The 26,157-nt window shown below is 37.0% G+C and overlaps 1 protein-coding gene across 5 annotated transcripts in view; it reads right to left on the bottom strand.

Moving 5' to 3' along the window:
* Positions 1–26,157, bottom strand: part of PCLO (piccolo presynaptic cytomatrix protein) — a 386,235-nt gene that overhangs the window by 77,456 nt on the left and 282,622 nt on the right. For all 5 annotated transcript variants that reach the window (XM_009462919.2, XM_087764264.1, XM_087764266.1 and 2 more), the window contains exons 11-16: positions 14,332–14,440; positions 13,650–13,717; positions 10,725–10,936; positions 5,516–5,566; positions 4,478–4,608; positions 2,794–2,820 (exon numbers count right to left, since the gene is read on the bottom strand). In XM_009462919.2, the coding sequence (XP_009461194.2) occupies positions 2,794–2,820; positions 4,478–4,608; positions 5,516–5,566; positions 10,725–10,936; positions 13,650–13,717; positions 14,332–14,440 (598 nt within the window). The remainder of the gene's footprint in view (positions 1–2,793; positions 2,821–4,477; positions 4,609–5,515; positions 5,567–10,724; positions 10,937–13,649; positions 13,718–14,331; positions 14,441–26,157) is intronic.

Below are 26,157 nucleotides of genomic sequence, written 5' to 3'. Positions count from 1 at the left end.
GAACTTACGTGCTATATCCATTACTAAATTAAATGTGCCCAGGACTGTTCTCCAGCACTAAGGCCAAATGTCACAGAATGACCTGTAACTGCCCTATTAAACTCTCTTATGGTTCCCCTAGGTTAATTTCTGGTAGTGTGCTGTTCTCTTGATTCTCACTTCTGACTTTTGTTTGAACTGTGTTTTGGTTCACACTGTGACATGGTCTCGGAGCTAATGAACTACATTCCTTTCACATGAGATTAACTCAGAAGATGCACTCCAGGGGCTCATTTAATCAGCTAGTCACTAATGGTGCACCATGTATGGTACCAGGTTGGTGCAGGTCCGAACTAAGGTTATGTGAAAGATGCATGTGTTTTACTGACACATATATGTCAATGTTGGGTCTTCAGAACCAGCAGTTTCACTCTACAAGCTCAATTCTACTGTGCAGTGCTTCCCTCTAATTATTCTGGAGTGTGTAATGGCCTTATTCTCCAACAGGGGTGGCCATATACTGGCTACCTACTAGACTGATATTTTTTAATGAAAGGGACTTGCAGTTATTTTTGCTCTTATGTTTTGCTCTAGTCATTCTATGTAGTTCCATTTATTTTCTTGCAAAACATGCTGTCCACTATCTTCCAGTTTATCAAAAAATGTGAAGGGCATTGGGACCCGTGAAACAAAAAGTATCTGTCCACCTCTGCTTATGAGAAGAAAGCAGCAGCTCTCCACAGTTCAATGAGTTCTGTCAGCCACAGCATAAAATGCCATATTTTTTTTAAAAAAAAAGGTTTCTTTTTTCTTGTGTGTCAGTAAGAAAAGGATGAATTAAAATCTAGGGGGACCAAGAGCATGTGAAAAAGAAACTCACACAAAGTTATTTCTTTGCATATCTTGGAAGGAAAGCTGAAATACAAAATCTGAATCCTTTTGGAATCTAGATTTTGATAGCAAATCCTGTTCAGTAATGCACTTAAATTCTTAAGCACCTCAGGAGCCTTCTTTTCCCACTCTCTGATCTGAGAAAAGCATCCCCATCACTCAAAGTATTAATGAGATTTGACTGACCCCTAAGGAGACATGGGACATGGGCAAGTCACAGCTGGGCTGGCAGCATCTCTCTCTCTCTGGGCTCACAGTAGTCTATTCTGATCAGTCCTCAAATAGTCTATTCTGATCAACTATTAATGAAATATTAACTTATCCAAACTCCTCCTACACCCAGAATAACCCACTTAACTTCTTACCTTAACTAAGCCAAGATAGTATTATACAGCTTGGGGCTGTCTAAATGTCATATGATCTGCTGGTTTTGAGGAACTGATATACTTTCATTTTTTTGAAGAAAGTAGGAAAGAAGCCTTTGTGCACTCAACCAAGAAAATGACGCAAGACCTTCCCTTTCCTTTCTTGGATTTTCTTTTTCAATATTACAACTTCATCATCTTTCCAAAGTTTCTGATTCTTTTCAGAAATATGTGAGAAGGTGAATCACGCAATGTTGAGTTTCAGAGCTTGCAGTGACAAAAGATAATTGTGTTGCTAGTGTGGTAACTCTGGAGTATTTCCATTGAAGTCCATAGAGCATCTGGATCTAAACTGGCAAGGGTGGTGTTAGCCCACATTCATGAAACCTATGGTCTGGACCTGTTGCAGAGGGAAGCAGGAGACCTTGACCGCTTCTAAGGAGGTGCAGACCCAGTCTAAGCTGGATGACAGCTGAAGGTTTCTAGATCTCTGAAGGGAAGTATTTGGCAAATACATTAAGTTCATACCACTGATGCACCTTCCCCCCAACAATTGTGATTAACAGATGGAGATGCTTTAATAAAATGCATTCATTAAACCAGCCTATACCTAGCATGAAATAATTTGCACTTGAAATTCAGAGTATGCTATGTGAAAAGATAAAGACTGCATTACTCTTTTCTTTACCATTTCTCTATGCTTCTCTAATTATAGTTTATTAATACATAATACAACTGAAAGTACAATGAAAAAAGTATAATAGAATAACTGCATATAAAATGTGGCATTTAAACACATTCATTAAATAATTTTATTAATGAAGAAACAGGCTGATGATAGAGAAAAGCAGTTTATTAGAATTCATCTGTTTACTTGTTTGGTCAGTTTTCTACTTTTAAACAAATTTAGAATTAGAGCTGAATTACTATTATTATATACTTAGCCTGGGCTGATATTAGCATATCTTGAGAATGGAGTTTTGCCTTATGTTTCCAACTCCAGGACAAACAAAGCACTAGTAATTTCAGTAACTAGAAATTCAACTTTGTTTACCCCAAATAGCCATTTATATGGTCAAGTAGCTTTAAAGCCAGCTGGGCAATTATCTAGAATTATGCCTGGCTTTAATGTCTATACACTGTGCAAGGTGTAGAGAGAAAAATATTCCATATAATTTCCAAACAGTGCCTGTTTCTCTTGGTAGTAACGCCATTCAAAATCTTCATACAAGTTCACAGTTAATTATTTTGCAACTTTCAGTGAGTGAGAATGAATTTTTAGACATCTCTGAACTAAATTCTTCCAGACTTCAAAAATATTTTTATTTGTCATCAGAGTTTGGCCCTAGAATATTATTGCATCGAGGAACATTAATTACTTTTTTCCAGTCCCTTCTGACCTGGAAATGGGATCATTAGAGAATGAACAGCAAAACCATGCTGCAATAGCGTGCCATCAAAACTCAAGAGAAATGTATAGTTCAGTGCACAGGCTTATCATAATATGATGTACACATACAAAAATGAACGAATAAAATAGGAAGATAGTACACTCTACCTTGCATTTTGGACAACCATGACTTGTCTGCATACCCAGCATTTACAGAGTTAGGAACACAGAGGAAGCAGTGTGAGAGAAAATGAGAACAGAGATGAAAGAAAACGTGTGAATAATGGGTAGTTTCTAGTATCAGAATCAAAGGAAATAGAGGCATTAAGAAGAATAAGAAGTCTAGCATGGACTGAACTACAGATAAAAGATATTCAGTAGCAATTCAAGTTTCTGCTTTCAAAAACAAGTTTGCCACTTTTGAGCAGCTCTTCATTGTCATTATTCCCTAATGCCCCAAGTTACATGCAAAACTGTAACATTGCCATGTTTTAAAATAATGAACCCAAACAGAACTAAAATCCAAATTCTTCGTAACTTGGCCACAAGTTTAAACCTATACTTGGATCTGGGTTAGACCTCTGCAGGGTGAACATCTCTCTAGTTCAAAGCCTTATTTCTACATCAGTGAACGTACCTGCAAAATTCCCAGTAAGATTGATGTGAAAAGTATTTTACAAGACTCTCAGGTGCATTAAAAAACCCCTCAAGATTTAGGACCTGTTCCCATTATACTCAGTAATAGTTTTGGGCCCAGTGCCATCAAACAATATTGAATGCTGTATAGCTGGAATTAGCAAACTACAAAAGAATACGCATGCCTTTAATTGTACCATTCATGTGCTTTTAGTGGTGCTTGTCCATATGCCAAATGCTGAACTGTGACTGAACAGTGAACTGTGATGCTCAGGCATACACTTTCCTGTTACTTTAAATAGAACAGAAATACAGATTTTTAGTTGCATGGTCCTAGCCTAAGAGTCTTTTAGGATGAGTGTGATTACACAAGCAGAGAAGTTTGCAGGAATTTTCCTTGCAATCTAAGGTCTGATCCATCAGCTTTATATATGTTATTGTGTCACTGAAGTCAGCGGGATTATTATAACCATGTATACTTATACATACATATGACAGTCTGTAACTTTGGGGCACAAACAAGAGTTATAATATTGCTGATACAGAAACATATCTTTTAAAGGAAACACTAATGAGCTATTTGTAATTACAGAGTCTAAAAAAGCAATGGTCTGTGGAAAAGTGATTAGTGATTTGTATAGTCCGTAGATAAAAAATTACCAGAATTTCTAAAATCACATCTTAGCTCTCAAAAAAAAAAGTAAAAAATCACATGCAATGAATGTTTTCTGTCTAGTACACCTTTGGTATTATACTATAACCTTAAATTTATCTCAGATACTGTAATTCGGCATGTTTGCAAAACTGTCCAAAATTCGGAATCTTGAGCTGAAGCAACGATTGTATTTTAAACTTAACAAGTAGCTTTCTATATTACAGAAAGCATTACATATATCTAGAACATTTCAGTAGTCTGTTGTTCTTTTAATACATATTTTTGCATGTATTAGAATTTTTAAATTGGAAACATGAAAAAAAAATTAAATCTACAGGAATGATCATGAAGTCCCTGAGGTCATTAGCAAAGTATGTACATTCTCCTGGGAACAGGATCTGGCTCTCTATTAAAAATCCACCTGATGTTGTACGTGGATTTTAAAAATCCTGATGTTGTACCTGAATTTTCTATAGGAATAACTCTCAGTTCTGTTTATTAGTGACAAGTAACAAACGCAAATTAAAAGAAAGTTCAAGCTAAAATTTCTCCTACACTTACCCTCTCCCTGGAAGAAGATAAACTTTAACAAAGGGGTCAGAATAGCCATTGTTGTCTCTGGGAGCAAGGTTTCTCGCCTGAAGGATGTGGATGATAAGGTTGCCAAGGTGTTTGTCATAGCTGATTTGAAGCTAGGGAATGCATTAAAACACAGTAAGATGATTTGTTATTTTTACTTCCTAAATGATTCAATAACTCTCCAAAATCCTTTGAATAAAATGAGTTTTAGAGCTTTACTTTGGCTGGAAATGAACCCATTTTAGGAGTTTTTGTCTCTCTCTCCTGACTAGAATGAGATGCTAGATGACTATGTTGGATCTTGAAACAAATTTTGCTTTCAAAGTCTGTCAGTATTAATTAAAAAAAAAAAAAAAAAGGAATTGATCTATTCCAGTCAGCAAAAAGCAGACGAAATCCGAACCCTTGATATTATTCTGATCAATAGCCAGTTTATTGAGTAGGAATTACACAAATTCTGACGACCTGGAGCCCAAGCCCGGGAAGGATGTTATAATACTATGGAAAGACCCTTAGTACGAGTATAGGAGAGAGGGATGAATTAGGGAAACAAAAATAGGAAATTAAGCTTCATTTATTCTGCTGCTCCCAGTTCCACTGTTTTTAAAAGCTAGAGTAAAAAGCTAGAGTAAAATACTAGAGAACCACAAACTTGGCATTGCATGGAAATGAATCCACTGCACTATGAGAAACCCACAGCAGTCTTTGCTTAAATGTAGAGAGTTTAGGAACTTCTGAAGTAAACCACAATAAGTGCCCAAAAATTAAAGATTAGAATGAATTTCATTACATTTTTAGCCCCTTCAGGAACAGTAGCATTTTCCATTCTTCTGTTTGTATTTCACAAGCCAACATTAAAGACAGAGGTGAAAATCTACCACTGACTTACATGAGTGACATTCCGAGGGGTTGAAGCTGAATAAGAAATCAGTTAATGGAGATTGTTTTCTGCAAACTTATTCATCAGAAAAATGCAGCCAGTAGCAACAACAATTTACACAGCAAAAAATACATATTTACCTGAATTTCTCCAGTGATTGGATGAGAAGCAGACTTCATAGTTTCAGTGGGCTGCCAGATTAAAATACATAAATAACTACATAGGCACACACTCACAAATATACACATATGCATACTGGAAATAATAGATTTTCAAAGTTAACTTTTTTAGCAGGTGTTTATACTGCTGTATTGCCACATATTTTTAAAAAACATTTAATTGTCTCCAAGTTGTATGCTCAAAACTAATAGTTATGGTTTTTCAACAGCACTTAAAGTCTAGCTTAGCCATTTTGATCAGCCTTTGTGCAGGTACAGAATCAGACAAATTGAACACCAAAGCCCCTACAGTCTGAGCAGATTGGTCACACAGGGAGGCGTGGGGAGAAAGAGACATATAGCATTAACCATGTCTGAAAAAAGTGAATGTTACAAAGAGAAACCAAATACCATGTCAAGCACAACACAGCCATATTTCTATTGAAAGGCAAAGGTTACACTAGTTTAAACTGAGTTTAGGTGAAAGTGGGTAGAAAGAGTGGAAAGAATGGTACTAAAACTGAGTGATGAGTATAAGTGGCTTTCACAATTGTAAGCCATCTCATATAATATTTTTTGCTTTAGTCTGTGTTTTCTAATAATCAGTTCAGCTACACCACTTCAAATTCCTCCACACACTGTCACGACAAGAAATTTACATTTTCTGTCCTCCCCTTCACGGTGCTCTATAATCTTGCCTATTCCTCTCTGTTCTCTATCGCTGAGCTTCTCTAGGTTGCTGACAAAAGCAATAAAATACTCGGTGTCTTTTTTTTCCCATTTTTCTTCCCTCCCATTTGCTAGTAGCTGGAAAATAATACCACCATTTGCTTCAAATTCTGGACTCTCAAAAATATGTTGTTCCATTAAACGGTGGTGCCCTTGAGCCACCCTGGACCTATCTCTGATCTGCAAGGCATCAGTCAAGCAAGAAAGCTCTCTCTGGTTCACTAGTGGGATTTGAATACTTTGGATTGATTTGAATACTTTTTGGATTTTTAATACTTTTTTTTGTTTTGAATACTTTTACATTGTCTCCACATCTGCTTCCTTGGTTGATGCAGCAGAAAACAAAGGATGCAAATAAGGATAAACTTACTGTTCTCTGAAGACTGATCTGGAAGTCATCTTTTCCTGTTTTTCCAGATGTGACCAGCAGCCTGACATATTATTCTGTGTAATTAGGATTTCTTTCACTTTCTGAGAAGCGTAAAATCCATCTGCCTCTTTTGTGCTGCCCTACCCGCCAAAAAAACCCTTAGAGATTTTCAAAGGATGTTGGATATGAATTGTTTTAAAATAGGCCAATTGTTTTAAATTAGGCCAATTTAAATTAGGAGCCTACGTCTCCTGGACCAGAGCATGAAGTTAAGGTGATGCACTACCCTTTTCAGGTTTGCGAGGAAGAAACATCCCCTCAGTCACTCAGATCTGCAGACCAGAACTAATCAGAAAAATCCCAGCCAAACACTAGTGCAACAGAAAACAACGGATAAAAACAGCTCAAACCTGCCTGCTATATAGTTACATTCACTGTCTTGTGTTGCCTTATTTTTCTCTGTTTTACATGCTTTACCTTGCCTTCTAGATGTATTTCTTTATGAACATAAGCTTTTTCAGAAAAAAAACCAAAACAAACTTGATTTTTCTGGAAATGCATGTGCCTCTCAAAAATAATTCTCATGGAAAATTTTTAAATCAGCTTTTCTTGGTACCTTACAAAGCTTTTCAAGAAGTGTAATCCCTCTAACAGCTAAAACAGATCATCAGTAGTTTATAAAATGTTCTGAATTTTAAATTATATTTTAGATAGGTAGCAAAGTACTCCTAAATCTTTTTTCGTCCTTGAAAGAATACTCAAAGAGAGAATTTCACTTGTCTTGCCAAAGACAGAGACCTACCTGAGCATCATGCAACCTTTCAAAGTAGAGCTTAAACAGCTTACATTTCTCATACTTTACCTCTACAAATGGATTTTAGTATACTTCAATAGTTCTGACCCCAGTCTGTACTCGCACTGACAATACGGACAATGTTACAAAATAACATGGAGCTGGCTGTGCTGCGGACAGTCTAAATGCTCTCATTTTTCAGAAGTTTGAATAGCAAAAATAATGAGTTTGTTCATCCCAACTATCATGTAATACAGAATGCATTAGTACCAATACTGTAGAAGGAGTTCAGAGAAAACGGAATGGGCATGCTGAATTTGTGTGGCAACTTCCAAAGGTGGTTAAAGTGGAGTTCCCTTTAGCCGTGCAGTTACTTTGCTTTTATCTACTTGTCTGTAAAAATAAATGTGCATTTTTATGTTTCAATATCATTGCTAAATCTCTGCACTCATTTACAAGGCTGTGATTCAGTTTATTAAATATTTTGTTTTCTCTCTGATGTCAGCTGACTTAAAACTGACCATGAAGAACTACCCAAATATCTCAAAGAAACATGAATAATTTAGGCTGAAAGAGACGTCTCAAGGTCATCTGGTCCAACCCCCAGCTCAGAGCTGGGCAAACTTTGAAGTTGGATCTGGACTGAAAGGCAGAGATGCGAATAAGTATCTTTCTTTATCAGGGCCTTAGTGAGGATTAATTTGAAAAGAAGGAAAAGCATTTCACTGCTGACTTGTCTAGGAGCTAAAGGATCTGAGGATTTAGAAAAACAACCCATTCTTCAACATACAAAGAGAATTACAGGTTTCTATAGAGCATTTATATGCTGGATGTAATCTGCACTGTAGAATGATCATGCATTTACATTACAAAAGAAACAGGTCTGCACAGGACATAGACAGCTCAAGGCTCCCAAAGGTTAAATCTCTCCTGTGATGGCTAATCTAATTTCATTCTAATTTCTTTTGATACTCCCTGCATGCACTCTTGCACCCTGTGCAAGAGCCGGGGCTTTATAATGCCATCACACCTGCTGGAGAAGGTTGTCATTACCATGATGTGAAACTTGTTAATGCCAGGCCCTGATGCTATGCACTATCACGCTCTGTAGTAATGGGACAAAACATTAAATATGAGAGAATCGGCACTGCAGAATATCAAAGAGACTCCTACAACACTTCTGGAGTGTACATTCTATACAAAAAGCTAAAAAAAAAATATCTTACTTGCTAAAAATAAGGACAGTAGCAAAACCAAGATCTAGGCAGTTTGGATATTTAGTCTGTCCTGATACTTTGGCAAGGCTGCAGCCTGCCTAGAAATGCTGTCAGCCTAAGGCAAAGAGCCGCTCCAGAAAGGATGAGCAGTAGCTTTATCTTCTAAGAGAGCTCAACACCATTATAAATTTGGCCTGCAGTCAAAGAACAGAAACTATACAAGTCAACAAGAGCTACAGTTGTTATGAAAGAAATGCCTCTCAACATGATTTTCAGAAATAAGCAAAGAATGTTTTAAACATTTACCTGATTATTTTTGACTTTTGCATCCCCTACATAAAGGCATTAGGTTTAATAATTTTTTGTTTCATTTTTATAAGCCTCCAGCTGAGTTTTCATAAAAGATTACTAAATCTTCTGTGAAGCAGTAAATGAAATTTATGCATCTAACTTTAGGTGACCTGCTACAGTGCCAAAGCTGGGAACCCAGTCTTCTCATGGGGACAGAGAGAAGCACCTCTCCAGGATACACTGCACATCAAGGATTTATGGATCTCAGTACACTATGCAGTGAATTTAGGAGTGTGATTCATCTGACCAAATGAAAGGAGGTTCAGTGTAGACAGTGACATCTGCATTAAAAGAGCCCTGTCCTCTCCTTTCCATGCAGTGCATGCACTTCAATGGCAGGTTTCATCCAGTCTCATGAATTGTACTTCAGAAATGCATTATTCTCACTGGTAAATATAAAGTACACAGCAAAGTAGTTCATAGGTACATGTTTACAATATCCAGAGTAGGGTGTAATTAAACCAACTATTAACCTGATAATTCTGCCAGATCCCTGAAGTTAGGTGCAGTAAATCTTGACATACGGATTTAATTTGTGCATCAATAGACCTGAATTAGTTCATAAACAGTCTATGGGAATTGTGGCAAGACAGAATTACTATCCAAAACAAACTGATCAATAAATATATTTACAGTTTTTGCTAAACTGCTGGATGAAAGAGATTTTTGTGTTTCCCCTCACCTGAAAGTCATGTAAGCGTATTGAAGAGCTATCTGAAATGAGCAGGCACCGTTTGCTGATTTTTGTTTGTACAGCACCTAACGCGTTTGTAGTTCAAATCACAGTCATAGCTTCAACAGTGCAAAAATACAAACATAACAATAACGCAGTAGGAACCTGACAGTCCCAAGAAGGAATAAAGATACAGAGAAATAAGTGTCTAGAAAGCATCTTGTTTGCAATGTGAAGCTTTGCTTCCAATAGTAAGACAGTGAGAAGCTGAGTATTCAGCATAGCAATCAGCTTTAGCTATCTTGCAGATTGCTTACGCAAATGCAGTCTTCACAGGATTGATTTTCACTTCAGATGTTAACTTTTTTGACACAAAACGCAAAAATGTGACAGGTGACTTTGTGATCTAGTTTCCAGTTTCAATTGTCAAAAAAAGCTACTAAATTCCTACTCTGTCCTTTCCAGGTGTGCAGGTGGGTGCACGAGGAGAAAGAAGTTCAGCTTAGAAATGGACAGGATATGGCAAAGAAAATAAGAAATTATGCTTAACAAGTTCACAGGAATTAGCTAGTGACAAAACACATTTTGATGGTAAATTTATTTTTCATTCTTTCCCTGGCTTTCAGGGAAATGCTTAATATTGCTATGATTATTCATAGTTTGTAACACTTCCAATAGTAGCTCAGTATAGAGATGGAAATTATGGTCTTAGTAATATCAGCTGCTTCTATGGAACTAGTAACTCACCATCATGTAGGATGCACTTAAAAAGCAACAGCAGCAAAGAATGAAAAGGGCAATTATTTTGTTTAAAAACAATAGTATTAAGTTTGAGAAATCTGTTTTCAGGGAGGGCTCAATCATTTATGACCTTGGATAAATCACATAATCTCCTTTCCTTGTGTCCAAATTCTATATCTTAACAGTAGTACTCCTCACTGTCACGGAAATGAACTCATCAATATGTGCTGTGAATTCTTGCTGCACTAAAGAAGATAAATAGGCAGTTTCTTCTTGTCATCAAAGTGTTATTGCTGCATAACTGAGAAGTTGCTTACCTTGCTGCTATGCCGCTTTTTGCTCACTGAGGGAGAACCAGGCTGACCAGGGCTGGGAACAGCGCTGGAGGTGGCAGAAGTGGTTCCAGAATGAACGTGAGATCCCTTTTCCACTCCTGAGGAAGCAACCAGAGGCGACTGCTGTAGAGAAACCTTTTGGAGCTCTGCAGCCAGCTGCTTGGGGTCAACCCCTGGGGACTTCGCTTTATCTACTGGATTAAAGTAAGAGAACTTTGTATTGATAATTGTTAGCACATTCAAATCCATCTTGCCATGGTACAGGAACAGGATAATGATCTTCACAAATTTTCATATCATCTGCTTGTATACTGTGAAGATGCAAAAGACAACCTATAAAAAATAGACATCTCCCCCACAACATCCCAATTCCAATCTTTCTACTCAACACTCTGTCAACTAGTGCTACTCATCTCACAAGCTTTCTGCAAATGTTATTCTCTAGCTGAAGAAAAATAGGCCTTGCTGATCATGCTGAATCATACTGGAGCAAATTACAGTTCTAAAGACTGGCCTGTGTTAACTTTCAGTCTTTGGAACTGGTCCAGTTTCACTAAGTATCTGAAGTTTGTTGTAAAAAGCTTTAATCTCTTTTTTTTTTTTTTTAATCAACTGGACATTCAATAAAACTGAATTCTGGTCCTGAGATAATTTATATAAAAATAAAGAGAAAAGAGGCTCAAAACTTTAGCACCGCAAATTAATCAAAGCAGAATAAAATGAAAACAAATGAAGAGCAAAAGCCGTGATTCATCTTCCCTTATTACACACAGCTATGTGAGGCATCTGTGGTAGGAGTCTAATTGCCCTCCCTGCTGCCCCGGCAATGAGTGGGGAAAGTTTATCCTTTACAGATGACAGTCTCCGTTTAATAGAGAAATGAGGTCAAGCAAGTTTCATACATGCCTTCAGGTGTGTAGAGTTAGAAGGATACTAGCTTGTTTCCCAGGTTTTCAGAAGTATGAGAGGTTTAAGGCAATACCTTAGCCTTATCCTGCCTGCTAGGCTGTGTTTGGCTTATCTTTCTAGAGGGAATGGAGATTGTTCCTTTCCAAAGCACCAACAGTCTGTAAAACCTTGGAGCTGGCAGCAAGAAAGACTTGGCTTGGCAATGAGAAGGGGCTCTGCAGAGTTGTTCCAACTCAGAAACCACTAGAAGATTGCTAGACTAGGAGGAAGCATGCCTGCAAGAATGGGGGAATTTAGTTTTATTTCTGTTCTTTCTCATTTCGAGTTTTCTCCACTAATAAAAAATATTATGTATTCTAGCTTCCAGCCTTTCAAAACACAATTTCAGTGTCTATGAATGCCTTTGGTGTTTTTGATCTGCTCACTAAGAAAAAAATTGTGGGTAGCTCTGCCTCAAACGTCTGTCAGACTCAGTATTCACTTTCAATTAATATCCATAACATACATTTTCAACAAAAGGTAGCTTGATGGTAAGTATATTAATAGCTGAGAAGAGGTACATGGTCAGAAAAAGTAGGATTTAATCCAGGTAACTTGTGCACCGACTGATAAAAAAGCAGCCACAAAACCACAGAACTCAGAATGGATCCCCGAGAAGCTCAGTAAAACTCTTTTAATCTGCACTGGGCTTGCTGAAGGGCTCCTTTACTAGTGAGATTGTGGATGTTGGTTCAAAGTTAGATCAGAAATGACTAACACCATGATTAGAGCCTGCAGTCATGGTATTGACTGACTAGAAGGGAATCCCCCCAAAAGCACTGCCATTTTAGAAGTCACATAACAAAACTTCACACAAAGTACTTCCTATTGCAGCCCTGTATCCTAGTAAATACTGTATTTTTGTCACTAATAAAAGGCCTCAAACCTTGTATTAAGCTAACATAGGCCTTAAGACTTGTTGTGTTTTATTTGGACTTGCTCCAGTTTGCTAGGAGCTTTGTTTTAGCTTGTCTGGCTGCAACAGCAATTGTCTAATGACCAGATGGCTATGACCTTAATTTGTCTGAGTTACACTTCACCTTGTATAACTGTGCAGTATAATATCCATTCTTAATAATTTCGATATATAAAGGCACATCAGTAATTGCACTGCATAGACTGAAGTATTTCTGACTCCAGATTAATGATGCAGCTTATAGGAGCACAGGCCTGGGGTGACAGCAGAGTGCTGCAAGGTTTGGGCACAGCATGGTAGCTGAGGCCCCAGGGCTACCAGCAACTCGCTGGTCAGTTACTGACACTAATGCAACCTCCAGAGCTGAGCAAAATCAATATTTTAGGGGCAACAGAAGGAACAAAGAACAAGAATATATCACATGCAAAGTGTACAATAACCAGTCAAGTCGTAAGTAATGAAGAGCTGCTGACAGATGAGGAAAGAGTAAGGCATGCTAGAAAACATAAAAAAGGCCCGAAGGAGATCCTGAAGCGAAGAAGAAGGAATCACCAACATCATCCACCTCCCAGCAAGGAGGAGTCAAAAACTCTCACCACAAACATCACACTCTTCCCAGCAAATTCCTCAAGACACTGTTGACTTGCTGCAATGCCCCCAGAGTGAAAGCACTGCCTGCAGGGCCCCGAGAAGCTGCTGAAGGGGGACCATTATGCCACAGTTTTCTGTGGCATGTATAGATGAAGGAGTACCTAGCAGGAGATTTTCTCTCGATAACAAATGTTAGCTGCAGTATTGTTACTGATATTTCCTTTGTATTAATTAAATATGTAGACTGTGTCAGTTTGGATTGAATTGGGGTAATAATAAAAAAACAACAATAAATGCTTGGCTTTGTATGTAAGGTGTGGTCCCCTTTCTGCCCATGGCAAGCTTTGGGGTGTAACACCTGAGCTTCCAATGCTAATACCCTAGCTTATATCAAATCCAATTTTCAGCTGCTACCCAGTCCTCCAATATCAAAGCAACAATTTATCACTTACCTGCCTTTACTGGCTCATGCAGCTCCAGGTGCTGGGGATTCTCAGAGTCTGAGAGCATGTTCAGGTCCCTAAAGAAAGCGATGAGAAGCCTGAGACAAAAGCAACTCTTTGCTCATACCCTCATTATTGTATTAAGTAGATAAATGAATAGTGGTTCATGACAGAAAGCAGCTCCCAAGCGTGGCCCCTTCTTAGCTGATACATATTTGCAATGCTGTTAAAGAGCTGAGAAGAAAAGGTTCTTTTAAGGTGAAATCTTTAATGGATTGAATGCAAGTTTATACATTTCTCATGATGCTTAAATGACTTTCATCTAAAGGACACAGATTTCAGTAAAAGTCAAGTTACTGCTAAATTACCATCTTTTTCTAACTCCAGTAAATTCAGTGAATCGTATGTGTATCAATGAAAGGAGACTGTGGCCTGACAATGGAAGTATCATTGTTTATAAAAGCATAATTACTAACATCTGCCTCAGCTTATCTTTCCTTATGACTTTAAAAGAAAAAAAGAACAAACAGACCTCCCACACTCACAGTGAACTCTTGCTGTTTATTACAGCAATATTATTGATGCTTCATGCTAACAAAGGTTCCACCTTAACAACTGTAAATTTAAAAAAAAAAAAAAAAGCCATGAAAAGCCAAAAAAAATGGAAACAGAAAGATGGGGAAAAACTCACAGTCTTACACATATTTCTGCTTCCCCACTCTGTTGAATAATAATGCTCTGGACTTCTTCATAAGTTTTCCCAGTCAAGGGGATGCCATTCCATTCCAGCACCTGCATTCCTGAGAAGGCAAAAGATCATGAGGTCAAGTGCTCAGATTTTGACAAAGGCATCAGAGAGACTGCTCTGACAAGATGATTTGATGTGAATGTTGTTTAAATGGCACAACACATTACCAAAGCCCTTTCATTTCACACAGATTAAACTGTTGAATGTTACCGTCCCATCAGCTATGACTTATCTGTTGAAACAAGTCAGGGGATTAATTCTTATCTGATTAAAACTATACATGCACTTTCCATAGTCTGGGTTGTGTGATATTGAAAAACTTTTGCAATATCCAAAACATGCAAACCTACCAACATGGCAAGAAACCAAACCATTTTATATATCAGACATTTCCTGGCCAGCCATGGTCTTGGAAGATAACTGTTCCCTACAGCGGCACACTGCTGTTAAGCTGAGCCTCAAAATGGGACTAAATTTATGAATGTGATTTGGTAATTCAAATACATTTTCTCTACTTTGTCACTTAAGAAAATACAACAAGATGAAGGCAGTTGGACAAACTAATTTTAAATGAAAGATGTACCTCCACATTTCAAACATCAGCCTGGAAATATTCAGGTTTAAATTTTCCTTCCATATCTTTTCTTATGAAAAAAGTGACAAAACAGCTGCACATAATTAATTGTGGAAGGTAGAAACAGAGCTATGATAAACAGGCTGAAAAATACTGTATACTGGTCTAATCTGTTGTGTCTTCCAAGTATCCCAGGACTGAGCCAGGAGACTCGGTATAGAGCAAGGTATTGCTATAAGGAAGCTTTGTGCTCAGTATTTGCAGAGTCAATGCCTCTATAAATCATGTGAGGTGTATTCTGATAAGATGAGAAATCTTTTGGTTACAGTAAAATGCTTACAAAAAGCAAACTGTAGATTCATATCTGGGAGTTACAACTCAGGTTCTGAGAGCTGCATTCATATTTTGAAGTAGTTAGTCATAAGGATGACTTCAAAGAGATTAACTTCTCACTAATGTACAAATGTCAAAATCCAAGCCTCAGGCTCTAGAGGAAAAAATTGTTTAATGGGACAAGATACTGAATTCTTAATAGTCCACTAAAAGCAATGTATTACAAAACATCTGAAAACCACATCATCCACACAGCAAGGAAAACCACAAACACTTAGCTTACACAGCAAACACACAGATAAAACCAAGTCTTCACCTGGATCATATTTTTATTTCAAAATCCTGTGCTGTTGCATATAACAAATGGGAAAAATAATGAAGTGAAATGTGGATATAAACTTATAGGAAAACAAGCTGCTAAATAAAATATAATGAGAATTGTTCATGGAATAAAGCAGATTAAATTATTTGACAATGAAAGAATATGAGAAATAAAGACTATGAGTTTATATTATAAAGTTTTCCATAGGATTCCATGAATTAGGATTTGAAATATGAGATTTGCTCATAACTTTTCTCAGTAAGAATTTATCATTTACTTTGCAGCAGTTTACAGAAATACAAACTGTGCAGAATGACTAAAAAGTGATGCTCAGAAGGCAGTAAAACCAGCTGCTTACTGCCAAAATAGATTTGTCTTTTCCTAAAATTTAGCCCTTTCATTTACCAGCCATCATTCAAAAGTATGATCTTCCTTTTGCTTGTTAGAGCAGATCTGGTTTTAAGCTCAGTTCCTCTGGAATAAAGCAACAGTAATTATGAATAAATGCAGCTCCCCCTGATTTTTTGCCATACAAATATAACATCATGCACTCTGTCTTTAGAAGACTTCTAGAAAGGAAGGAACTGAAGTTATTTTTGTTTTCCTGTCAATGTGTGCCTTCATAATGCTATCGTGGCATAGGATGTTGAGTACGACAGTATGAACCTCTTGAGCAAGACAAGCCAAGCCTCCACTTCTATGTATTGGCAATGAACAAAAATAAAACTGGAAAGCTTTAGATAGTTGAGAAAGTGGTTAACATCCTTTTGTGAAAAAAAGAGCTTTGTTGACGAAATGCATCCAGCTACCATCCTAGGTTTATCACATCCTGCTTGCATGGCTTCTGAAGATTTACCAGGGGAGCCGCAAGGCTATCATCAACGACTTGCCTTAATTTAAAAGACCAGCAGGAAGAGCCTAGCTGAGTACTGCTGCAGCGCTGGGATTTGGAAATCAAGTCTCATTTCCACTGGTGTGAGTTTCAGTACTGAGCGCAATGGCACCGCAGTCACTCACTTGGTCAGTAAGGCCAAGCACACCTGAACAAGGCAGCAGATTTAAAGGAAATTGAATCTCAACAGCTTTGACTCACACAGAGATCCATTTAAGCTGTCAGTATAGGGGTATTTTCTTTTTATTGGCTGCCTTGTGGATTCATGAATGTTTAAAATCAAAGCAATTTAAATATGACTTAATTGATCTGACTGATAGCCCTGAGATCTAAGGAAAAAGTTTTTAGGCAATCAGCTGATTGGTCTTTTCTTAAGGAGTTACTGCTAAATACCTTTTGCTGGAAAAAAATAATGTTACAAAGAAAACCTTTAGAAGGAATGTGAGTCTAATCAACAAAGAGAGGAAAAAAGTACCGTGAAGTCACAGGAGACTAGTCATAAAAAAGATTTTGCCTAAAAACCAATCACATTCTGTAACTGGTCTTTGGTAGTCAGAACATGGTATTCACATTTCCAAAACTTTGTATGCTTCAAATCACCAGTTTAGTACACAAAAAACAAACAGGAAGATGAGAAAACTTACATTGCTCCATGACAACTCTGCTGACTGAGGAAGAACAAGTGATTGCCCTGATAATAGAATCCATCATTTCTTCTAGCATTTATTTTATTTTATTTTATTTTATTTTATTTTATTTTATTGGGATGGCTACATCCTGCATTGATGGTGAGCAATGACTTATTTTTAGCAATATCAGCTCCCACAGTCAGCAGATCAGCTTTATACATCAAGACCTCTTCCCTGCTCCATTAAGTGTGCTAACACACATGATTCGCTCATGTGTCTTTTTGGTATCGACTTTATGGTGACATTTAGAACCTGGAATCAGAAGTAGTTTATAATTTTTCACTGATTACAAAATGATTATTCCAGAGAGGGAACCTTATACATTTGTAACTGCCTTGGAGATATCCACATTTAGCTACATTAACACCATCCTTTCCGTTAAAAAAACGTGCTACAGTCCTATTGTATTGAAAGAGAGAAAGAAGCCTATTGTGTTCATATATTCTTCCATATGCATCTATTACTGGCCACAGCTGGAGACATTATCAAAATCTAAGTGTACCTTCCCTCTGACACAGTATAGCCATTGTGTTCTTCTTTATAAGTACCAAATACATATCTCAAAGTCTCCTGTATTTGCTACAGTTGCTGCTCTCAGTGCTTAAATTAAGAGCTTGCTCCCGGAGGGAGGGTCAATGCTTATGCTGCAGAAGTGAGGAAGGGCCCACATTTCACCAAAACCCTCATGGGGAGAAGAAGGTGGAATTTTGTTGTATTGCCATACTTAACACATGCAGCTTAATGCTGTTCAAGATTGCCAGGCTCTTTTTAGCAACTAGTAAAGCGTTAACATTTATTATTTTTGTTTAGGCATGAGTAGGCCAATTATCTGGTAACTGATAACAATAAAACCTGAAAACTCTGCAGAACCGATTTCCTTTTTCTGACATTTTGACTAGTCATTTGACAGCTTGTGAAATGGAAGCTAAGTACCGGTGAAACTTGAAATCTGCTTTTAACAGTGGGGAGTCAGGGACTATTAAGAAGTAGCTTCTACCAGCCCAGGGATGAAAGTACTTGAAATAATTACCTGGGGTCCCTGGGGAGCACTCGGCATGCTTTGCTGATCCTGGAAGATCTGTGAAATTTTGAGGAAGAGAATTTTTGGGTAGAAAGTTTTAATAATGTGGAAAAAAAAAGAGTTCGGATTCAAACCTAGGGCCAGATTTGAGCTTACAACACCATATACAATTTCTCAGGAGCCTGAGTAAACCTGTGTCCAAATATGAGTAGCTGGTCTACTGAAACTTGCTTGGACTGACTCCATGGTTTGAAGTGGTAATCTTCTGCTGATAATTTTATTGCTGATGCTAAACAACTAAGGCCTCTAATTGCTGACTATTTAGACTTATGTGGATCAGCTGTTGGAAAAAAAATGCTTACGTAATAGCAAGGACTATGTTGGTATTGCTCCCTGTTCAGTCTTGTAAAATGTTTTACAGCTTCTCAATCAAGAAGTGCAAAATGCAGCTCACTACGCATAAAAATAAGTGCCTGTATAAAATAAGGCAGTTTTTAATCTTAAATGTTTCCCTGTGTTTACAAGTATTGCAAAATTGCAGATTGTCCAGACAGGCTGTGGAGTCTCTGTCCTTGGAGATGTTCAAAACCCAACAGGACACAGCCCTGGGCAACCTGCTCTCACTGACCCTGCTTTGAACAGGGAGCTTGAACTAGGTGATCTCCAGAGGTGCTTTCCAGCCTCAACTATTTTGTGATTCTGTATACAATAGTTACATTTTGCTTTATATAGACTATGCTAATGTTTTATCCATATATGCTGTCGCTCTGTGTATCAAAGAAAGCAGAAATAGCCAATTCTAGGGATATTAGATCTGCACTGTCATGTCCATAAATAGTTCCGAGTGCAGTTCGATGAATTAACTGATTTGGTTTAACTGAGGAATAATGAGTAATTGTTCCTTATCTCTTTGAACTCTTGTACTTGAGTGGGTATGTACTTAAACTATTTATCTGTTTTTTCATGAAGAGGAGAAATATTTAGCAACAATGAAAAAGTCTGCAATATCAAATGGTCAGAAATTAGTTCCATGGATATTGTTGAAATCTCTGTGTGTCTAAATCGCATAGCTTCTTTTAAAATCTTGGTTTACATTCAGTTTTAAAAGTTAGATATAATTGCATCCTGTACCATGGATCACAGTATTTAGGAGAAACTTAAACAAAAACAATTGTTCTTTTTTCTCCTACTTTTTGGCACAGGTACTTTGATGTAGATCCTTTGGATAGACTCTGCCCTCATTAAGTAATGATTAATTAAACTAATCAACTGTCATCCTATTTAAAACTAAACTGTAAGAAAGATCTGAGAGCTGATAAAGTGAATCATTGTATTATTGCCTCATTTAGGAGTTATGATAAAGAAAAAATTTCTAAGACAGACTTAGAGTGATCAAAAAATACTACCAACTATGGTCTTGATCCAACAAATAACAAAATACCCTTAATTTTCAAAGTATTTCCTACCACTGAATTTGCTATGTTATGGTGATACAGAACCCTTGACACTAAAGTTGTTTTTAATGATTAACAGTGAAGATTAGATGATATCATGGTTATGTCAAACGTATTAACCTACAAGCATTTCAGGAGTGGATCTCTTTAGTGCATATACAATCCATATTCATGGCCAATGGTTTCTTTGGAGATGTTGTTCAAGGGCTGTGGCTGTGAACGCTCCCTGCCACAGACCCAGATGCTGGTTCTCTTTCTACTTACACTAGTTTGAGGAATTCCATTAGTTTTACTCCTGACTTGCACTAATGCAAAACACTGATGCAAATGCTCTTTTAAAAAATCAAATTATTAGACACTAGCTGTACAATAGCTTTGGACAGAACTTTGCTCTGTATTTGTGTACACTAGGAGTGACACAGAGTTTAGAAATTTTATAGAAATGACAGCTTCCCTCAAATGCCAGTAATGGGAGTGAATCAGAGCCACAACCTTGGACTATATATAATATTGTGTTTTCATATTCAGAAGAGTTTTCAGGAGAAACACATGCAGCAGGAGAATACCAGATAAATGACTACTTTTTCTCTGAAGTGAATTTCATACCAGGGAAGCTGTTAGACTTGAAAACTTAAATGACTTATTTATACACAGAAACAATATAGCGAAGTTGCAAATACCCTACGCTGGTGCTTCAGAATATCTCACCTTAGACCCAGAAGAGCTACTTCTAGCTTCCTTCTCTGTAACTGATGAGTGCTTGGCTTTGCATTAAGATGTTGAACACTGCTATTTTCATTTACTCCATGGAACCATGCGTTTATAAATTATTTAGATCCTATGACTTCATATAGAGCTGGTTGGAGAGGGGTTTGTTTCTTTATCCTGCAGCCTTGAGAGAGAAGCTGACTATATGTTACGAAAAAGCAACTGAAAGAAGGGGAAACAGAGCAAAATAACTAAAGTGTCAATGATGTCTTTGGGGATTGGGCACAGCCATGGATTTGGAAAGGCTATAGCATCTGTTCCCACATCTATCCCAGACATTCTTGTATAATTTCTTTTTTTATGTCTGCTTCCTTAATAGTGATCAAGGGCAGAAATATTTCTTTGCTTCATGAGGATATTGCAAGGAGATATATAGATATATATATAGATATATATATATCTATATATATAAAAATATATTTGAAGAGCTCCTACTCTGCTTGGGTGGCTGTTCTCAACAAATACATCCTTCAGTCCACCACCTGGGTGATAAAGCTGTACTGTTTAACAGATGTGGTTGTATATATAACATTCCTATTGACAAAAAAACACAAAACAAATTATAAAATATGCAGACAGAATAGGTCTTGGTATTAGAATTCTGATTGTCAACTGGAAGACACAATATATCTCTCAGTTTCCACCCATCTTCCATTATTTTCCACATTTTCTGTCCTCTTCAGATTAATCTTTAAGACATGAGCTTGCTGCACGATTAAAGTTGAAATTGAAAGGAATCTGAAAATCATCAAAGGATTTTATTTCTCTGAATATGAGTCCCAACATAGTTGCTTCAAATACAGAAATACTAAACTGAGCCACTGAGCTAAACTGAGCTCTTGAATTTTATTCCCATCTGTAACACCATGTACACTATTATAAAGTTAATCTTAGTCACTCTGCATACACTGTTATACTGCAGTCTCCTATTCAGTATACCCAAGGCACCTGTGAAGTGGTAAAACTGTTGTTTGCTGTGTCACTAAGAGCTCGTAATTGCTTCCAAAAGATCAGACTACACATGTATAAAAACTATTGTTTTTCCATTTTTTAGAGTCTCAGAGATGTTCTCCTACTGGAATTTAAATAGATCTAGACATTACAATATTAGAATAGAGCCTCTGGTTCTGGTTACATCATAGTTATACACACATATTGCTGGGGTTTATTCTCTGTTCTTCATAGTTTGTATTATTTATTCTTATGCAAAATAAACATGTCAGTTTGAGCTGCATTTTTCACTGGTCCAATGCTTACAGAGGAAAAGAAAATCAGGCTCTGTAGGCTAGCAGCTTCAATCAGTAGAATATGAATGTTAGTGTCTTTCTATTTCATGGAAGAATTAAAATTCAGAAACATTACTTTGAAATCCCAGAAAGTGCTATAAAAGTTAAATGTGTACTCAGAACAAGGAGAACCATATCAACTTGCAGTCTGATATTCAACACTGAATTACTTCATGGTCTCTGTTCTCCAGTTATTTTTCTTTTATTTCTAAACCTTTCTGATGGTTAAAAACAGATTGATGAAAGTCAATGTGTTAATGTATTTCCCTGTACTGCTGGGCATGAATCACACCAAAACTCATTATTTTTTGTAGACACCTGAACTTCCTCTCTCATTCATCATTCGCACTCAGGCTGAATATTTTCCATTATTACAATAATTATTATATAGACAACACTCACAACTCTTAAAAATGGATATGTTGTTCATCAAATATAAATGATATAATGGACCTGCCTATGCCTCATGGCTGCTATGCTGCTACTATGAAATGGCATTCATAAAAGTACAGCCAGAGCAAATCAACCTTCTATTTGGGGTGTACTTGGCATTTACAGGCAACTATACACCACACCACTGACTGGTACAGCTGCAGTTATCAGCCCAATACTAAACACCTCTCTAATTTAGTCTGCCTTCAGATTTCCATATATATTGACATACAGTTCTGTAGATCACCCTTCAGGTTGAACTATGGTAGGGCAACAAGTGATGATCTGGATGTGTTTGTACGACCTGAATTGAAGCTCTTGACAAGTTAAACGAAGATTAGAGTTACTCTTTATGAAAATAACTATAATATAAAAGACAAATTTATAGTGCTTTCACCACTGCTATATCCTCAAACTTTATATTACATTAGAGTTACAGAGAGATGATTAGTTATACCATGCTGAACAAAATGTTGTGGTGCATTGTAATTATTTGGTGTTTCAGAAAAATAATTGTTTTTCAAAACATACTGTTCACTGAAGTTGTAGAGCATAGTGTACTTACTTTGTTTTCAGGAATGTCGTATGAAAGGTTAGAATGATTTTGCCAGAGATGAGCTTCCTGTAGAGAGTTCTAATTTAACTGAAAGTCTTAAACATTTCATTATTAGGTTGTGTTCACAAAAAATTTCACTTTTAAAAGCAGTTTACTACAAATCCAGATTTAAAAAAAAACAAACTTGTAATAGTGTATATATATGATAAAATGAAAAAGTCTGTTTAATTCAAAGTCACCTAAAGATTCACCTAAAGATCAGTAAACAATGAGGCTGCAGGAATTTCTCTTTTCTGTCTCCTTCATGAGGGGTAAATACATATAAAACATTATTTTCATGGGTGTTTAATGTCAGGTATGAATTTAGACTAGTATATCCCTGTCTGCATTCTATATTTATCAATGTTGGTGTATTCAGAATTCAGTGGGGTTTCTTTCAATTTCCATTTTTGAGGAAAAAATTATTCTCATTTACACAAATGCAGTTCTCTTAGTCCAGCTTCTATCAGTTACAGCTGAGAATGGAGCGACACTTGGTTTTGAAATTTTCTTTTGGAGGGGCAAGAGGGACAAGAGATGCAATAATACAGTTCTTGTGGAAGTTACAGTGTGTGTCTGAAGAGTCACTCTGTATTACTTAGTTTCTAGTCTCCTTAAGAGCATTAATTACAACAGCAAACATGTCAAAGTCTATATAAAACACTGTTCTATTGTCAAAACAATTAGACTCTAAGTGCAACAATTAATTTAGATTAAAAGAAAACTAACATAACTTATTAGTGTTAAAATTTCTTTTGTACTTCCAAATTAAAAAAAGCTTTAATGCTCTGTCTTCTACAGAGGAGGAGTTAAATTACCCATACCTCATGCAGGATAAGGCCCATTGGCTGCTGCTAAGATACCCATGGCCTGATCTTCCCTTTAACAAGGTGAATCTCTACCAAGATCAAGCTCAACAGAGGGGATCCAAGACAGACCCAGACTCTCCAGCCCCAGCAGCACTGGTGTCTATATGTCAATGGAGGATTTATACACGACATTCTGTTTTGCCTCCTATCTCTTCTCCATCAGTTCTCTTTTTTCAACCAAACTATCCCCCATTAATTAAAGAACACAGGATAGATTGGGTTCAGACCAGTCATTGTTGCTACATCACAGAAACAGTAAATACATAGCACTCTGTGGTATCCTAGTTGCCACTCAAGTGGCAAGAAAAACTGAGTCAAGGGAGAGAAACTCATCAAGATTAGGGTCTTGGCTCTGTCAAGTGGAGCTACATAATAGAAACCTTAAGACTAGTAATAATGAAATATGATTGGGAATTTATGCGTGTAGGACTCCCAGAAGGAATGGTGGAGGAAGGAAAAGGAGATTCATGGCACATAGGTTAGCAGGTAATCAAGATCCCAACACACTTACATGTGGCTTCTCAGGACACTTAGCTCAGGAAAGGGAAAGCATCCTAAAAAAGAGAGGTCAGAGCCACACTTTAGCAAACGACTGACTAAACCAAAGTGCAGCCTGAAACCACAAAGAGACAATGGCAGGAAGATAAAGAATAGGACTGAGGCCATAAGACCCTGAGAAAAGGAAAAAAAGGTTAGAGAGTAACACAGCAACATTTTCCAGTGACTCACAGAGGTATGGGGTAGAGAAAAAGATCACAATCACTATCAGCTTCTAAAAGTGATCAAAAGGCACCTCTAAGACCATCACATGGTTGCCAACTTAAGAACCCAGAGGACAGGAAGAAGACGACTCAATAGCTGGCATCCCTTGCTCTCTGGACATACCACTTGCATGCACACATCCTGGTGCTTGGGAGAACGTGGGTTTGAGAGAATGGGTTTATTTAGAAAGCACAACAGAGAAAGAACACTAATCCAAAAGAAAACTTACTCTTAAGCGAAGACCCCCCCAACCTGCTGCCTCTGTTGGGGCTCCCTGAAGAGGCTCTTCTGATACACATCTGCAGTGCCCTGGGGGTCTACCCTTGCTTGATGAAGCCCTGGCTGGTCTCCAGCAACGTCACCACTAAGGGACTAGGGTCCAATTCAGAAAATAATGGAATTCTTGGAGTAATTTAAACACTGAAAGCATTATAGGAATGAGCAAAGGCCATGGTTATGCATTGGATAGAATGCTACTTAAGGTCATATACAAACAAGAACAAAAAGGTTTTGTGACTCACAGTAAGCAAACGCCACTTTTTACTTAAAAGTCAAGCTTTCTTAATGGGAATGACTGAAGACTTTAAAATACCACTCTGTCATATAGGATAGAGTGAGATCTTTACTTGATGTGTTCTAATAAGAGTCATTCTCTCAGATACTCATTCTCTGTACCCTGGGGGTAATTTTACAGTTCTGACACTATGTGATTATTCAAATATAAAGTAGAATTTACTCACTATTATCTCTTTTGTGGGAGTCATGTAACCTGAAAGCTAAGGAAACGGAATACAAACTGCTGGCCAGTGCTATGCAGTTCTCATCTCCAGTATGTATCTATTTTTCAGCTGTATATGTGTAATTCTCCTTTTAAGAAAAGTTTGGGAAAATTATGCTTGTCATAATGTAAGAAGGTAAGGTAAATCCATGATATTATCTTGGAACCAACATGTTCATGTGTTAATTCAATCTGAGCTAAATTTTTCAGTAACATATTGAGCTTTCAGATAGGCAGATTCATTATCATTGAAGTTATTTAAAAACTAATTTAAAATTTTTGGCATTGTTTTAGCTGGAAAAAATCAAGCAATTCTTTACCTTTTTCAAAATAAATAGTTTTTCAATATCAAAAGGATTTTTCAATCCTAAATGTTTAATTTTATGTAAAATTTGATTTGAAACTGAAGCAACTTTATCTCCCATTTTTTCAGGAAGAAAAGTTTATTTCATAAAAAATACAACCTCTATTTTTATGCTAACTTAGATGTAGGCACAGGGGAAAGGACACAGCCATGCCAAAATATGGTAGTGATGTAGAGTTTGCTACTTTTAAATTTTCCCCCCCAAAAAAAGGAGGCTTGTTTTTTCAGGTTTTTTTTTTGCTTGTTTCTCACATTTCCATTGTTTTGTGGACACTTTTATCACCAATAACAGTAATTTGGTATCACTAGGAAGCACTAGGGTAGAACATGTATTTTAAATTGCAGTTTAATAGATCTGTTTGCAAGTTCTTAGTGGTGTCTTCTGAGATGGAAATAGATGCTCTAATATTTAATCAAATAAATAAATACCACTGCAGAAATTTGACTACATGTGCCAGTTAACTAATTTAGGAAAAAATATTTTATACAACAGCTTCTAAGCAAGACATATTGGGTTTTCTACTGGGAATAGTAACCTATTCACAGAGATTAAGAAACTCTTGATTTCTTACGAGACATCAAAATATTTGCCATTCATAGAGTTGTCGGAACTATAGAATTCTAACCATT

This window comes from Nipponia nippon, unplaced genomic scaffold (assembly GCF_047370975.1).
Source record: "Nipponia nippon isolate SJK-2023a ecotype South Korea unplaced genomic scaffold, ASM4737097v1 scaffold_3, whole genome shotgun sequence".
In the NCBI taxonomy this organism is placed as follows: domain Eukaryota; kingdom Metazoa; phylum Chordata; class Aves; order Pelecaniformes; family Threskiornithidae; genus Nipponia; species Nipponia nippon.
Note: the sequence above shows the minus strand (reverse complement) of the source record. Positions and strands in the feature narration are given on the sequence as shown.